This window comes from Ylistrum balloti, unplaced genomic scaffold, assembly GCF_031769215.1.
Source record: "Ylistrum balloti isolate Yb309-2 unplaced genomic scaffold, AGI_CSIRO_Ybal_v1 Utg369614, whole genome shotgun sequence".
In the NCBI taxonomy this organism is placed as follows: Eukaryota; Metazoa; Mollusca; class Bivalvia; order Pectinida; family Pectinidae; genus Ylistrum; species Ylistrum balloti.
The window spans coordinates 1,353,354-1,371,550 of record NW_026781888.1 but is presented as its reverse complement, the minus strand read 5'-3'; the positions used below and the strand labels follow the sequence as shown (position 1 = coordinate 1,371,550).

General features: G+C 34.5%; 1 protein-coding gene across 1 annotated transcript; it reads left to right on the top strand.

Moving 5' to 3' along the window:
* The first annotated feature begins 462 nt into the window (after window positions 1-462).
* On the top strand, window positions 463-10,752 carry LOC132548119 (brain-specific homeobox protein homolog). Its single transcript, XM_060211943.1, has 3 exons — window positions 463-733; window positions 9,634-9,827; window positions 10,447-10,752. The coding sequence occupies exons 1-3, from the start codon at window positions 463-465 to the stop codon at window positions 10,750-10,752; spliced, it is 771 nt and encodes a 256-aa protein (XP_060067926.1).
* The last annotated feature ends 7,445 nt before the right edge of the window (window positions 10,753-18,197 follow it).

Sequence of the window (18,197 nt, the reverse complement as noted above, 5' to 3'; positions counted from 1 at the left end):
GGGCGCTGTAACACTGCTGATTGTGGCGCATTTCACACACTCTCTCTCTCGTACGCACGCGCCGACATAGCAAGTTATAACTCTAGATACAAATCGGGATTTGTTGTTGAAAAATTTACCATCAAATCATATTATTGACGTAAGTTCATAATTAATACTTAAGCTAATTAATCAACGAAAAAATATTCGAATTTCTTGTTACACAATTATTATTTTGTGTTCTTGTTCGTATTTATTATGGTGAAAATTCACGTAAAAATAACCGAAGGAGATTTCAATTTATACAAAAACTTTAAACAATTTATTCTTGAAGGCATTTTTTATTTTTCGTTTTTTTTTTGTGTGTGTTTTGTTTTAGAATTCATTTAAGTTCTTTTTTCTACATTGTTAACTTTTCTAGTATTTAGTTAATGAATTTTATATTAAAATTTCAGAAATTAGTCGTTCGGTAACCTTGACAAAATGAATTTGACACCGTTCAGCTCGGAAGGACATCCCGCTCCACGTCACACGCATACGTCGTTTTTCATCGAAGATATTTTACTTCACAAGCCAAAACAGCTGTGTCGTGACGTCAGCTCCCTTTCAGCGTTAGTGCGACACCCGGGCCTCTCAGAATACGGGTACCCATGCCTAGGCGGCGCTCATGTCATCTACCCGCACCAGTTTTTTCAACATGCCCAAGGGTTCATGCCGAAACATTCAGAACATCCGTTTCTAGTACCAACTTCAGGTAAGTAATTTTGCAGTTTTTCAAGTTTAGATATACCGAAATAGTCATATCAAATACGTTACTGTCATATTTATATACAGTAAAAATCATAGGGGAAAACTTTTATCATATTGTAAAAATCGGAAATATCACGTTAATTTTTTCAAAAAAAAAAATAATAATAAAAAAACATGAATATATAAAAGAAAGTCTATAATTTACTTTATTTTCTTCTTTCTTTGTCTATTAACGCTAATGAGAACAGGGACATGCGCGTTAACAATCGACACAAGGTATTATGTCAAAAAACATAGTTTATTGGTATAATTATCAGCTACCGGATTGGATACAAACTATTACAACATTAAGCCTTTTCCTAAAACAAATTACAATTACAGCGTTGGCCCCACAGAGGTCGTGAATCTGTAATTATATATATAGAATGGTTACACTGATCTCTCGTCTAAGAAAGCAAAGTAAGTAAAATTTAATTTAAAATATATTGCTACATTCAGTTGAATTGTGCTCATTTCTAAATATCATTTCATTAGTGTCTACAGGTAGACAGTCTCCCTGTATATTATCAGAAGAGTAAAACTCATCTATTGACTATTATGAATGCAAATATTTTAGTGACATCATACAAATATTTATATAAAGAAATGCACGCAAATATATTTAAATGCAAAAATGAAAATTAAAAAAAATCGTTTTACGAATATTTTTGATGATTTTTGACGTGCATATAAAACTAAATATTAAGGAGCACATTCCTTATCAGGATAAGGAAGACTATTTAAAGAGCCTGTTATAAAACAGATTCTAAGAAAATAAAATTATCAACACAACAATGATTTTCATCAATATCTCAAAACAATACTTTTTGTTTTAGAATACTGTGAAAGTATCGTTTAAGATATTAGGAACTTGTATACTCATTAAAAGTACAAGTGAACTTTATGTATTAAATCTTTTGAAGATTATCAAAGTAATTCCTCATCAAAAAGGTAGGGAACGGTGACTTGTTTTTCGCTCTTTTTAAATGCAATAAAAAGTACAGGACGAACTGAAATATTACTCTACAATCTAGAATATATTTTAAACAAGCCATTACCAAACAGAAGAGGAAGGCATGTCGTAGTCCTAGAAATGAAAAATCGAGAAAAATAAGTGAACTGTTTCATGTAACTTTGGATGGCGACTTAAATTTATCAATGAAATTATATCAACTTCATCCTATTCATTTAGAAAATTAAAGTTTAAAAAAAAATATGTTATGAAAGTAAAACGGATATGGAAACAGGTTTTGAAACAGTTTTCAATATTATTTTCTCTTTGTATTTTACTGGTATATATACAAAATACGAGAAAGATAATGATTAATACAACACCAGGCAGTTAAAATATTTTGTACAAAAATATTTATCCTTAAAACATTAGAACAAATATTAAAATATCGTGCCTGTTGATGATTTTTTAAAACTTGAATAACATAATGGTTTGAATCTCAAAAAATGAAATTAATTAAAATGCTGGCTTTGTTCTTTTTTTAGTTTAGTTTAAACATATTTTATTGACAATGACATTGACAATAGGATTAGTCAGTAAGTTTTACCAACTTATGAATGACTTCTCCTACAACATACACATAAACATTTACATAAATATGATCACGTGGTGACATGAAACTATTATAATAGTCATTTTTATGTAAAATGTATGAGTGGACAAAGAATAAAGAAAGAGACAGAGAAATAAGAACAGGGTATGGCATAGGGAAAGAGAAATAGAAAGAGGGATGTAGAATGGGAGAGAGGCTTTGTTCTAACTTATAATACTATAACATAGATTAACATGTATTCCATTACTGGTAGGCCATATAACACATGACTTTGGGATGAAATATTACGTTTTAAATTCTTATTTATTCTAAACACTGGTATTATATGTAGAAGCTAAAGAAAAAGTATAGAAACAGAGGGCAACGGACAACAATACATTAATTCACACTATTATAGTTCTAAGACATAATTTTGTCTTTTTATTTCGCGGAAATAGATAATTAAGAAAATAGAATAAAATATTTAAGATGAATAAAGGTCAGTCCTCTGGGGGCTAGGAGGGATTTCATGGGCAATCTTATATGTTACGGTAAATTCTAAATTTGTGTCGAAAGGTTAGTTGTTTTTGTCAATCTTCTTATCGAAAATGTTTCACGCAATACATACAATTGTTATTCTTTTGTTAAACAAAGACTGACACTGTTTTAATGTGAACATCAACATCATCAATAAGGACACTCGTAGGAATAAGAAATCTATATGATAAAATCATACTGTAATATCAAAATTATATATTGACAGTTTTAAATAGTGAAAATAAAATTACACAGATAAAGTAAAATTACAAAATTTCAATAAAGTTATGCAGTTACCACGAAATTATACACCAACAGTAAAATTATACATCAACCATAAAAGTGTACATCATCAGTAAAATTATACGCCAACAGTTAAATTATATATCAACCATAAAATTGTACAGAAAAAATGATTGGTTACAAAATGGCAATAAAATTATAGTGGAGTTATATTATTTCAAAATGGCAGTACAATCATACTTCGGAATCAGATATTTACGATATGGCAGTTAAGTATCTTAACTCGTACCTGTTTATTTTTTTCGCTTCATTTTCACTTGCATTTAATTATCGTTGCATTCTTCAACAGCGCTATATACAGGTAATTTAATGATGAAACAAATGGCGTGTAAAATTACAAGGAAATACATTGAATTCTAGATATTTTCTGATGATATTCTAACGCATCTTGTATCCCCCATCATCTACGTACTTATATACATCCCTTTTATTTTGAGATAAAACATAAATAATAAACGACATGGTAAAAAAAATTATCAAAATCTAGAATCACCATTTTCCCAGAAATCCGATAATATTTTATAATTATTTCTTTAATAATTTGGGTTATATTACATTATATTAAGTTCAAATTGTAATAAAGTTTCATTATTCATAGTAGTTGTCGACAGTAAGACAGGAAGGTAATATTGTTGCTGCTGTCAGCTGAACTTGTTCTGGTTATTTTAAACAACCTTCCCCATTCCTTACCAGCATATTCGTAATACAGAAAAAGACATTTTTCTGTGTTAATGTAACAAAGTAATAAAGTTGTGTAATTCAGTGCATACATATATATATTTAATATCCGAAATATCAGTCACTAATATTTCATAATTAAAATCACCAGTAAACATCATTTACGGTCATAAAGGCTCGCGATTTGTTTCTGGTATATCATCACAACATCAATGACGGGTTTTGTTACTTTTTAACATTAATTTTGAATTTTTTGGAAATGCTTGATATTGAGTTAACAGTGATATCTAATTCACTGCAGTGTACTTTACACTTTGGCTCCACCATATGAATAATATGTTTATGTTGTATCATAGGTAGGTGTATGCTGTTTTAATATAAACTTTATTTTATTCCATTTCACATACATAACAATACAGATAAAGTACATTGGAATAGGATTCGGAAACAAGTTTAAAAAAAAACTTATATAAATCCGTTTTCTTGAGTTATCTAATTTACATAAAATAAGGCATAATGACAGAAATTGCAAAAGGCCATGAATTGAAATATTACAAATTCATGGCATTTACAATTTCTGTCATCATGCCTTATTTTAAGTAATGCTGTTTTAATATATCAGATTAAAGGCAGATTTTTAAAGCAATGTTCTTTATAAGCCAAATGGCATATACTGATAAGTCATAGAGTTGTGTCCGTCCGGTGAAGAAAGAAAAATGGTAAAATTTGCAATGGTCAGATGTTTATATTTTGTGTCTATACAAAGCCGAACATTTCCTTAGACATTTGCGTGTCAGAAGCTCTACTCCAGAGACATGGTAACCAGTGCTCAGATATTATTGAGAGCTAATTTCTGTTGTTTTCTTGTCCCATTGTGTGTATAACGTGGTCACGAATAACCCCGTTAATTGAATAATGAGATTGTCAAAATTGAAACTTAAATAATGGAATGTAAAATGTGCCGAATACACAATAGCTGACTTTGATATAATTAATAAATTATCAATATTTTGACGCTGTAAAGACTACATGCCGGGTCCCGCCCAGTCCTGTTTACATATAACTGTGATTGACCACATAATTACAAGAATGCACGTGGCGTGGACCTCGCCCGACATAATTGCCAGTAATAATCACATCGCGACGTGTTTAGCTTCCGTTAATACCCAAAATCAATGGATTTTCTGTTGATGATTTGTCAGGTTATCAAAATAATTATATTTGAAGTGACTTGCGTTTAATCCATTGATTCTCTTAGCTGGTTTTACACGCTGTTTTCGCCCCTTTCATCAGTCGGACTGGCTTTCAGGGGAGTTAATCCACTGTTTCTTCTTTAGCTGTTTTTACAAGATTCGCTCCTTTCATCAGCTGGAAGGGATTTAGGGCGAAATGATCCCCCGATCCGACGTCTAACTTTCAGCCAGACTTCCTAAATGCGTTTGACATGTCGACACTAACACAAGTTACTTGTGATCAGACGTGTTGTTATCATTACGCGATCGTGGTTTTTCATCCAACTTGAGATTTCTTACTATTTACGGCTACTTCAATGTAATATCTTATACATTTTAAAGGCAAACATTAACACATTTTAAATGTAATATTTAACACATTTCTAATTTTATAATTAACTGATCTTTAAAGAAATTTAAACACTTTATATAGTGAAAAAAATAAACACGTTTTGAAAACAACAAATAAAAATTTTAAGAAAATAAAACAGTGTCTTAATTTCAGCGTTTCACCAATTCAGAATGAAAATTTAAACTCTGATATATATATATATATATATATATAACATTAATCAATTTGAACACACCAATTAAATTCGTTCTGTATGAATGTTTTCCACATTTTCAAAACAATGTTGAACACGCGCTTTGAAAGTAATAGTAAACATATTTTGGATGAATCATTACCTACACTTTAATACTACATTGTGTTTTAGTGGGATGAGAATGAAAGGTTACTTTTCAACCTGTGTCAGGAATGCAGGTGAAACTAATACTTGAAACACTTTAAAAGTAACATCTTAGTGCCATTTCAATGGAAACATTAATACAGTTTCAATGAAAATACGTAATATAACTACACAATACTGGAATTTAATTTCTGTTAAAGTTTTTAGTGAACAAATTAAAAGCGTAGTTACCCCCATGTTATTACATATCCCGAAAGCGGTTACAACCACATGGTCGATCTAGGAGAGAAATGCAGTGTTTTGTTTTGTTTGTTTGTTTTTTGTTTTTGTTTTTGTTTTTATTTTCATTTTTTAACAAAATTAGCAACAACCAAACACCTGACTACCTAACAACTCTTAGTCCACCTTTACTTTCAGAAAATTTACACTGTAACCTCCGAAATAACAAAATATATTCTATACAAAATTACTGTTGCGATTCAGAACTATAGAACCAGTTAGACAATGAAATCCGACAAAGTGTACCGCTGGATATTCGGCCTTTCAAATTCTCCTTCGTAACTCTAGTGATATACAGATTCTTTTCTACTATCTAATTTGTGACAGAAAATATAATATCGTTCAAGCCAGGCTAAGAAACGGGTCCAGCACCCTTGATCAAGACTTATTTCATGCTAATTTGATTGATCATGTATACCATCAGTGTGGACATCCTGTTGAAGATGTTTTTCCTTTTTTATGTGATAATTACGCTGATCAGCGCTTAAAATTGTATCGTGAGGCTTAATGAGTTCAACATGCACTTTTTGGAAATCATGAATTGTCGAAACAATCAAATAGATTTATTCGTAAATCCATCAAACAGTATATTTAAGATACAAATAGATTTTGATTCTATTTCACTTTTGTCTATCTTCTGAGTTTTACACATTTGTCGCTATTTTGTATCACAAGACTAGTTAACAGAACGATAAGTACAGTAGACACTTGCCTGGATGGGACGGCAAATTGTGTGTTATATGTGATTACAAGATTGATCAGAAAGGACACGGAGAAAGACAACACTATAACGGGACGGGATAAATATTTGACAAGTTAGAATGTTAGGTATAGTGTTAAGATTTAACAATGCTGATTGCTGTCTGGTTAGACTACACGTACTTCATATCTTTGCTTTCTTCATTTTTCTATCGTATGTTTACTTACTCTGTCATAAAACAAGTACCTGTTCATCTTTTTTATTTTATTTTTGTTACATACTATACATATATATATTTAAATTATCATACATTTGATTACCACAAATTTCCAAGAGCATAAAAAAGAAGGATAAAAAAGAAAGAAAATACATTATATACATCGTTAGAGCTGCGGCGATTTTAATTGATAAACAATCGAATTTATAAGAAGTAAGTGACGTCATTTAGACATAGTGACATCAGGAATAAATAACAAATTAGTTCTAATATCAAACGATTAAAATAGATATTTTCTATTTACCTTTTGCAATATTTATTTATCATGCAATAGAACACCTACAAATGTATGACATGTTTCTTCAGAGTTTTTCCATTCAGTGAAGATAATGACAAGATCATACAGTCTTGTGTAAACCTATAAGCACCATTTCATTTCACAAAGATATTATTAATTCCTTTTGATTTAACGGGGATTGGGCAGTAGATAAAGCCTGAACAAGCTAGTACCCTTACCGTCATTGATCTTTAAAGATAAATACAAACAGTGGGGTGTAAATTACATATTGTACTCTATCGTATGTCTTCCTCTCCTGTTCTATCTTGTGTAGTTATAGAACGTACATATCGCGTACAGTTAACGAGGGGATGAAGTAGTCGACACAAGTTCTACTGAATTATCCTGCTTCATTTTAAAAGTTAATACCTACCAATGTACAATATAAGTTGTGTAATAGTATCATTATAACATACTGTACAATGGAATGGACGTTACCCTACAACAGCTCAGTGGAATGGATGTTACCCTACAACAGCTGATTTAAATGGATGTAAACCCTACAACAGCTGAGTGGAATGGATAATACCCTACGACAGCTCAGTGGAATGGACGTTACCCTACAACAGCTCAGTGGAATGGATATTACCCTACAACAGCTGAGTAGAATGGATGTTACCCTACAACAGCTCAGTGGAATGGATGTTACCCTACAACAGCTCAGTGGAATGGATGTTACCCTCCAACAGCTCAGTGGAATGGATGTTACCCTACAACAGCTCAGTGGAATGGATGTTACCCTACAACACTCAGTGGAATGGATGTTACCCTACGACAGCTCAGTGGAATGGATGTTACCCTCCAACAGCTCATTTAAATGGAAGTAAACCCTACGACAGCTCAGTGGAATGGATGTTACTCTACAACTGCTCAGAGGAATAGATATTACCCTCCAACAGCTCATTTAAATGGATGTAAACCCTACAACAGCTGAATGGAATGGATGTTACCCTACAACAGCTCAGTGGAATGGATGTTACCCTCCAACAGCTCATTTAAATGGATGTAAGCCCTGCAACAGCTCAGTGGAATGGATGTTACCCTACAACAGCTCATTTAAATGGATGTAAGCCCTGCAACAGCTCAGTGGAAAGGATGTTACCCTACAACAGCGCAGTGGAATGGATGTTACCCTACAACAGCGCAGTGGAATGGATGTTACCCTACAACAGCGCAGTGGAATGGATGTTACCAAACAACAGCTCAGTGAAAGCCTTGATCATGCATTAACAGAAATTGTTACATGATCGATTTTCTAGGACGATATATGATCAAAGAACTACTTGTGAAATGAGATATATTAGCATATGTACACTATATATATGGCCTTTTTGGCAAGTTGTCTCCCTTGCGTTGTTTAAATTTCAGCGAACAATCAAATCATGCAATTTTTACACCGATAGATACCCAATAAGACACACTTCCGCAGACAGAAAACACAGTATATACGAAGCTTATACTAGGCAGACAAATTTTAACTTTAATATACAGGTTTCTGAAAGGTATTACGCGCTGTACATGACACTTATACTAGACAGTGAGCATTTAACTTTAAAACTCACGTGCCCAGAAATGTAATTGGAGCCTAAATGATTTATATACTATCCGTTCATTCCAGTCGATATTTCGACACATTGTTGTCTCGATAAACGAGGTTTGACGTTATCACCGCCATTACCATGGTGTTAGGATGTGGGGTTCACATTGGAATCTTATCTTCTCGCGATATTACCGTATCAACGAGATTTATTCGCGTGTCTTAACACGGAGATAACTCAGTCTTAAACATACATATTATCACAGGTTTCGTAATACGGGACTCGTTTTAGAGTGTTCGGTGAGTAATTCAGATATGGTATCTATGCATCGGCAGGACTTGCTGGCCATACTTACACTGGGGCTGTGATGATGTGATAACGGGCGCGATAGTCGTTGTTACAACTCGTTATTGTGAGTTCTGAGTTGTATAAACTCGCCAGTTTGAATTAAAAACAAAAAACAAAAAACAGAAAAAAAATCGTCAATTACATTAGACTGGTTGGTAACTCTCCGCTAACATACCGGCACATCAAAAATATCATTATCTTTGGAAAACTGTATGCTTACAATTAATAATATATTGGGTTGACGAAATCCACTTTTCGTTAATGAATTAACGAATTATTGCAATAAAGCGTCTTTCGCAATTTCAGGTCTAAATTTACATCGAGGCGGAGGTCGTTATCCTTCGCTATCTACCTATTTCTGTAACAGAGCTCTTCACATCAAATACAGATTTCTTTCACGTTAATCTTGAATTTAAGCAGCCCTAATACTTCAAATTATATCGATTTTAATTAATATTTTCAGCTGGATATCCCCTGAACCCTTTGTTCCAACACGATACCCCTGGGAAACACACTCACTGCCGACGGAGGAAGGCGCGCACGGTGTTTAGTGATCAACAGCTAAATGGCCTGGAGAAGAGGTTCGAATCTCAACGCTATCTGTCGACTCCGGAGAGAGTAGAGCTCGCCTCTCAACTCAGTCTGTCTGAAACTCAGGTAAGCTACTGTCTCAGCAGCTTGTCTCAAAACCATGCGTATACAGAGATAAGTGTGTGCTTACCGCTATGAAGATTTTGTGTGTGCATGATTCAGAAGGCTAGCATTTTGATACTATTTAAAAATTAATACTGCACTGTTGTTTATACATGACCAGTGTCTTAAAAGTTAAGCTAGAGTGAAGGAGACAAAAGGTGCCTCTGTGGTCGGTGTATTCCAACAATGGCGGTGGCAGTTGTAAGATAGATACTTCTTCAGTCACAAGAATATCACATGCGAATGTAGTTAAAGTTGGAGATTGTGGAGGAGGGTAGGAGAGAGAGAAGGAGGGATAAAAAGGGAGAAATGTATTATTTTATTAAGTTATACATATATGATACATATAGTGATCTTCAATCTTTCCGGGCACATTCTTGTGCCATTTACAGACATCGATTCTGTCTGTTTTATCTATTTTTCATTGTAATACGGCACCTTTTTTCAAAATATGCCTTGTTTTGCAGGGTGTTCACGACGAGACAACATAACCAATATGTATCTACTATCTTTCCACGTCAATGGTGCTTAAACGAAATTAGTTTTGTAGTTTAAAGAGATTCCTACGTTTTATTTGTTACAGGTTAAAACATGGTTTCAAAATAGACGAATGAAACACAAAAAGTTACAGAAGAAAGGAGTTGATGGAGAAGACGATGAAAATGTCAACGATATGAACGACGAATCTGACAATCCCGACAGTTTCTCTTCTAAACACGCGGACAACACGTCTGTGGACGGGATGCCTCCTATATCAGTTGGAAGTTTGAATTCAAGTTACGTTCATGCGCAGACTAGTGCTTCCGGTGTTACAATTTACGAAGATTCCGACAACGAGGCGGATGAGGAAATCGACGTCGTGGACTCTGACAGTGAAAAAATACCGTGATGATCGATTACAAATTATATCATACGCTAACTATTGCATCGTGTTATTGCTGCCATAAATTAAATCATTAAGTACGAAAAACTTTCAAGCACGTATGGGTCCAAGTATCATCCAAATCGGAATTATAACATTCCATTGAATCATGATCATAGTGCATGAAATTTTTTTTTTCAATCATGTCCAATTCCTCTGACCAGCCTCTGGGATGACCGGTCATCTGTTGTGACCTGTGGGAATGTTGGTGTACGTTGGAATATCATTATAGAATATTTGATGTTTTTATATTAATGCTAATTTTTTTTATCGATTTTATAGATGCTATCACCAAAGACATGCTTAGTTATATGACAAAGCCATCACGTGCATGGAGAAATATTTAGTTTCCTCTGTATATATGTAATGTTTACATATCCCCTTGAACTTGTACTCACATATGTGTCATGTGTGCTGTTTTTCAATAGGTGCTGGATTCATCATACAGTGCGATATGACAATACAAATATCATGCTAACTAAAATTTATGTATTAATTATTCATATACAGGTTAATGCACTTCATTACTTCAATCGTTCATTTAACTATACCATTTATTTCTACACTTAAACAGTTTTATTTCTCATGTTAAGACCTATTAGTTAACCTGTCCAATTTGACGACACATCTTTCGTTTCTCCTCATGTTTAATCCACCTTAGGTCACGTGTACATTTTATGATAACAACGCTTTATATTCAACTTACATGTCATCCGCCTAGTCCAATTTACGACATCCAGTTAGTATCACCTTCCAGTTTATGGCATCAACATTACCTGCCATGTTTTCGAAATCAATATTTTTGTAAAAACCATGACATTCACGTCACATGTTAACTTTTACGACATGCAATTAGTATCAACTCTCCATTTAACGACATCATATCACTTTTTTTCAGTTTACGACATCCACATCACCCGTCCAGTTTATGACATGCACTAATACGTTACATCCAATTTACAACATCCACAAAGTTTCTTTTCTGTTTCAGTCATCCAAACCAGCTGTTAAGTTTATAATATTCATATTACTTGTCAAGTTTCTGTGAACCAGTTCTGTCGGTAACGATATGTGGAGATTTCTGTAAAAGCTGGTTAGGTACATTATAACTATGATAATCATTTGTAAAAAGTATACGTTTACTGTTTGTGTAAGTTTCTGTCTCAGATATTGTAGATTTTTAACTGTTCACGTGTAACATTCTTTACAGCTCTGTATTATTTTCGAAGTATTATTAAATAGTATAAACAAGGACACTTGGTTTGATGCCAGCCCGTCTTCAGTTTCTGCTAATGCCGTTAGAGAAACGTAATTTTAAACTTGTGTTCTTATGATAGTGATATGTGCAATGTAATTCCCAATTATACATGGCATTATATTTTTAACGATTTTAATTAGTTAATCAAAACTTATATGGAAGACAATTCCTTGAGCAAGAAAGTGACTTTGATGTTAAAGCAAGTTTACCACAAGAAGGAAGACATAATTTTTCCTTGTGTTTTTAGTCTCACTTTATATCTCTAACAATGATATATAAACATTATACAAGTAGTTATCCTAAAAACATATTCCTGTATTTTCATTCGTTTTTAACACGCGTAAGAAATCGCTGTTAACAAACATTCTGATGTATGCGGTGCTGTAATTCCGTGATATCGTCCTCTGTCCTAAAACAGGTTGTTGGTGCCCAGTAGTTTCTACATATCCTGATGACATCAGCAAGTGTAGGTGACTTTGTTTAACACTGTCAATGGCGGGTAAGCCTCGTGTCTGTTAACTGTACTGACGTTTACACAATGCACTACTTTAATACTTGTCACACAGCCATGCGTGTCGAAGTCACAACGCGCATGCGTACAAAAAGTTCTCACAGGGAAACTAATCACGTGGGTCAAATCACTGCTTTCTCTTCCCATTGGTGGAGAAGCATGACGGAATAAAACAATCGACACGAACTGAAAACGTATCTACAATTTAGTAATATATAATTTTATCACAAGATTATGTTTACTGACGGCCTTTCAATATCAACTTCAGGATTTCTTAATATCTAGCCAGTCATCACATGTTGGTGAAACAATTTGGTTTCATATAACTAACACCCGTGGCAATATATACATGCATTATAAATGAATGATTGATATTACACGCAATGAAACCTTTCCTGAAAATCTGGGCAGTGTGTCTGTATGCTGTTTAGTCCGTGGTCAAAACATATAAATAATACTCGTAATAGACAATATGCTTTTTGACTAAAGGTTGCAATTCTCTGTTACAAAGAACTTTCTCTATTAATAAAAGTCATGTAGCGACAGAAAAAAAGTTTTTATTTGAATACAGACATTTACCATATAGTACAGGGTCAAATATAGAGTGTAACAAACATACAGATATGTCGCATGAACAGATTTACCAAAAAATGTTTTTTATGTATTTTTATATATTATGAATGGAGTTATGATGAAATCAATGAAGGAGAACTATATACGTTTTAATTGACGTTACGATTTTTGGAAAAAGTGATTTTCTCTGATAGGATACAGAACGATGACAACTGAATATAACCTGGTTAGAGATAATGTAGTGGCGCCACCTACCAGGTACTAGTCGTGAACTGTAGACCTAGAATTGAACTGTAGACATATTCTTTATGTGTAGACCGCGAACTGTAGACCTAGCCGTGGACTGTACACCGAGAACTGTAGACCTAGTCGTGGATCGTATACCGTGGGCTGTAGACCGTGGGCTGTAGACCGTGGCTTTAGACCAAGTCGTGGTCTGTAGACCTAGTCATGCACCGTAGACATGTTCGTTAACTGTAGACCGTGAACTGTAAACCTAGCCGTGGACTGTATACCGTGGCTGTAGACCGTGGCTTTAGACCAAGTCGTGGTCTGTAGACCTAGTCATGCACTGTAGACATATTCGTTAACTGTAGATCGTGGACTATACACATAGTCGTGGGTTGTAGACCTCGAACTGTAGACCTAACCGTGAACTGTAGACCTCGCCGTGTACTGTAGACCTAGTCGTGGACTGCAGACCTAGTCGTGGACTGTAGACCTAACCGTGAACTGTAGACCTCGCCGTGGACTTTAGACCTAGCCGTGAACTACAGACCTAGTCGTGGACTGCAGGCCTAACCGTGAACTATAGACCTCGCCATTGTCTGTAGACCTAACCGTAGAATGTAGACCTAGCCATGGACTGCAGACCTAACCGTGGACTGTAGACCTAGCCGTGAACTACAGACCTAGTCGTGGACTGCAGGCCTAACCGTGAACTGTAGACCTAGTCGTGAACTGTAGAACTAACTGTGGACTGCAGATCGAACCGTGAACTGTAGACCTCGCCATTGTCTGTAGACCTAACCGTAAAATGTAGACCTAGCCATGGACTGCAGACCTAACCGTGGACTGTAGACCTAGCCGTGAACTACAGACCTAGTCGTGGACTGCAGGCCTAACCGTGAACTGTAGACCTAGTGAACTGTAGAACTAACTGTGGACTGCAGATCGAACCGTGAACTGTAGACCTAACCATAAACTGTAGACCTAGTCGTGAACTGTAGACATAACCTTGGACTGTAGACCTTGTGGACTGTAGACCTAACCTTGGACTGTAGACCTAATTATTGACTGTAGACCTAACCATGGACTGTAGACCTAATATTGATGGTTGATAACACATTTTGTTTTATACGTAGAAGACCATTTCACATTTTACCATGTTATAGATTTAGTGCTTGTGAAGCTGTGGTCTAAAATCGACCAGAGTAATAATAAAATTATTTATATGCCAATTAAATTATTGTTGATTTTTGTAATCTTTTCATAACTATGATATCGTACATTCAATTTCCACACTCTACTAATAATATCAACAAGAACAACCAATCTAAATTTAGGTGTAGAAGCTATTATTCATGAACTACATTTCGCTATGCTACATTGATATATTTGACCATGTTAAAGTGTATTATGAGTGATGTCACAACCATGTAAGATAAGTTAACCTATCCCTCACGATGTCGAGATAAGTAATAACTCGAAGTGATTCAAGGTTGTGATCATATTACATATGTCCACACTTGGAGCTAGAGGCTCACTGGGAGGCACTGCCACAAACAAGATAACAAAATAAATTAGCGGTGTCAAAGGAAGACAACACCACACATATCGAGTAGATAGGTAGGTAAACTAGTGATGTCAAGGGAGACAACACCATACATATCGTGTAATAGGTAGGTAAACTAGTGGTGTCAAGGGAGACAACACCACACATATCGAGTAGATAGGTAGAGGTAAACTAGTGGTGTCAAGGGAGACAACACCACACATATCGAGTAGATAGGTAGGTAAACTAAGGGTGTCAAGGGAGACAACACCACACATATCGAGTAGATAGGTAGGTAAACTAGTGGTGTCAAGGGAGACAACACAACACATATCGAATAGATAGGTAGGTAAACTAGTGGTGTCAAGGGAGACAACACCATACATATCGAGTAGAAAGGTAGGTAAACTAGTGGTGTCAAGGGATACAACACCACACATATCGAGTAGAAAGGTAGGTAAACTAGTGGTGTCAAGGGAGACAACACCACACATATCGAGTATATAGGTAGGTAATCTAGTTGTATCAAGGGAGACAACACCACACATATCGAGTAGATAGGTAGGTAAACTAGCGGTGTCAAGGGAGACAACACAGCATATATCGAGTAGATAGGTAGGTAAACTAGTGGTGTCAAGGGAGACAACACAGCACATATCGAGTTGATAGGTAGGTAAACTAGTGGTGTCAAGGGAGACAACACAGCACATATCGAGTAGATAGGTAGGTAAACTAGCGGTGTCAAGGGAGACAACACCACACATATCGAGTAGATAGGTAGGTAAATACACTAGTGGTCCCAAGGGGAACACTGTCAGTTTAGAAACACCAGATTTATCAACATGTTTGTACATAGATTTAGCTTAACTAAACCGCAAAATGCATTTGTGTGTGTGTGACATTGAAGGTTAGGATAAACCTCGAATCCAGTAGGTTATAACTGGGGTCCTGTACTGTTACATTCTCACTTTTAATCCTGTAATAATGATGGTATTGATAGACATCATATTTTATCATTATTATTTATTCTCGAATAGAATTGAACGTGAAACCAATGTGACAAAAAAGATGTTTTAACTGTTGCTTATTCATTGTGTAAATTGAACAAGCATATCCTGTTGAAATTGAAGTCATTCAACGTCGTGGAATCTATTCAAATTGCATTTTTCTCTGGAATATCAAACAGCAAATTTGTTATCCGACTCTACCACGTGTTATTGTGTTATCGTTTGGGAGATCGACTGTTTGTGATAAGTGAGTTGATTGATCACGATGTCTAGTCGTTACCCCCGCATACAAGCATACTAAGAAACCTAAAGTAACAAAATCTTCCCTCAAAAATGAATTTTAAAATGTTATAGGAATACAACTGATCTAGTTTGATGAAACCGCTTACTCTGCAAGTATTTTGCTTATCACTTTCGATATATTACAGAACTTTATCAATCAAAATTAATCTATCAGATAAGACTACAACAAGAATACAAATATATGTATATGTATATATTTATATATTTACAAGTAAATCTTGTATAATTTTAATCAACATAAAAATATGGTTTTTTTTTTGTCGAAATGACAAAAATTTGTATTTTTATCCCTAATCAGCATTTAAACATGTATACGATGTAAACACTTGGAGGAATCTGTTTACATCTAACACAATATCAGCGTATTGTGTAACGCCTGTAATAGACATCAAAGTTTCCATGAAGGTGTTGACGGCTGGTCTAGCTAGTTAAACAGTGCCAAAGAGTCACCAAACATAACACCAGATACAGTTCTGTGTAGACAAAGTGTCAACTTTTAAATGGATAATTAACAGAACAGAAATAACAAACAAACTTATAACACCGACTACGTTGATGAAGTTTTCAAACAGTTTTAAACATCGGCTACTTGCAATGTTTGACTTCGGAATCCTTGTACAAACTTATCGAAAGTGTTCCAGACGGGGTCTAATTGACTTAAAAAAGAGCACCTGTCTCTGTGTTCACGCCAAAAGGAGTGGCCAAGTCTTAATTGATCGATCGACGCTAGCTACGCTATCCAGCCAGCGAATAGGACTCTGCTATTGTATCGTATGCAAATGTAGGCAGAATCCGAAAGAGCTGTGATTTCTACGGCTGTTGAAGACAATGGGAGCAACGGAAATACTTCACCATACACATCCATAAGAGAAATGTCTACTGTCCGTTTATCTAAAGAATTGAATCACCACAGCTCTCCTGGTATATGATTATCTGTTGGATTCATCTCTTCATCATTGGTAGATGGGATAACAGCAAGGCATGTGAAGTATCCAGCAATGATTTCAAAATAGACAGAAGAGGAAATTTACACAAGATCTGTTTGAAAACCACTAACTGTCACCAAACACTATGTGTTTTTACAGGGCATACATAGTGTACATGTAACTACGCTGTTCATGATAAGCGGTCCTGATCAAATTATCCAATCTCTTTTCTGATGAACAATACTTAAACAGTCGTTTCAAAAACTCAAAGGTTTCCCCTGCTTTACGTCTTGTTAACATAGAATATTTAATATTATATGATATTCAAACAAAACTTGTCATTACAAAGGTCGAAATCAACTACATTGATATATGATGTTAATATATAAACTCATATGTTTTTGATCACGTGATTACATATGTAGCATAATCAATATTATCTTGTGTTTACTAAGGTAATTGGCTTATCGAAATTATTTCAGGTAAATTAGAATTAACTTAAATATGTTAATTTCTTCATAAAGAATACCTTGTCTTAAGTAAGATAAACTTGTAGTGCAAATTTGCTAATAATCGTATATTTACTAAAGTCAGTTAATTGTGTTAATATGGTTGTTTAGTTAGACAATTCAGATGTGTTTGGAAATGATAAATGGCCTTTTAAGTTACGTAAAAAGAATCGATATGTGGTGTTAGAATCAGCAGTGGTTTTCGTGTAAGAATTAAACTTTATGAAAGTCAATGGAAAATTAACTGGGAGCAGTATATTTTTGTCAAAAATAAACCAGAAGTTATCAGATGACCATACACCGTGTTTAAATCCATTGATTAAAAGTTATCAGATGGAAGATGAAATGCGATCGTCAGTTCTGATATTAGATTTAACTTATTTTGTAAGGTATTCATGATGGAAGAGTGTCAATTTTGTACGGTTTTGATCAAGAAGTCGTGCGCATTTTTTCTTCTATTTTTTTCATTCATCTTTTATTTGCAGTATAATCTATATGCAATGATATGTTGATTTAGACTGAAATCGTTGATTAATATTGTGTTGATATTG

Bases quoted from the DNA above. Each gene is read 5' to 3' on its own strand.
- LOC132548119 (XM_060211943.1), top strand. From the start codon at position 463: ATGAATTTGACACCGTTCAGCTCGGAAGGACATCCCGCTCCACGTCAC. The intron at 734-9,633 runs GTAAGTAATTTT...TAATATTTTCAG, and splicing joins GTTTCTAGTACCAACTTCAG to CTGGATATCCCCTGAACCCT. The intron at 9,828-10,446 runs GTAAGCTACTGT...TATTTGTTACAG, and splicing joins TCAGTCTGTCTGAAACTCAG to GTTAAAACATGGTTTCAAAA.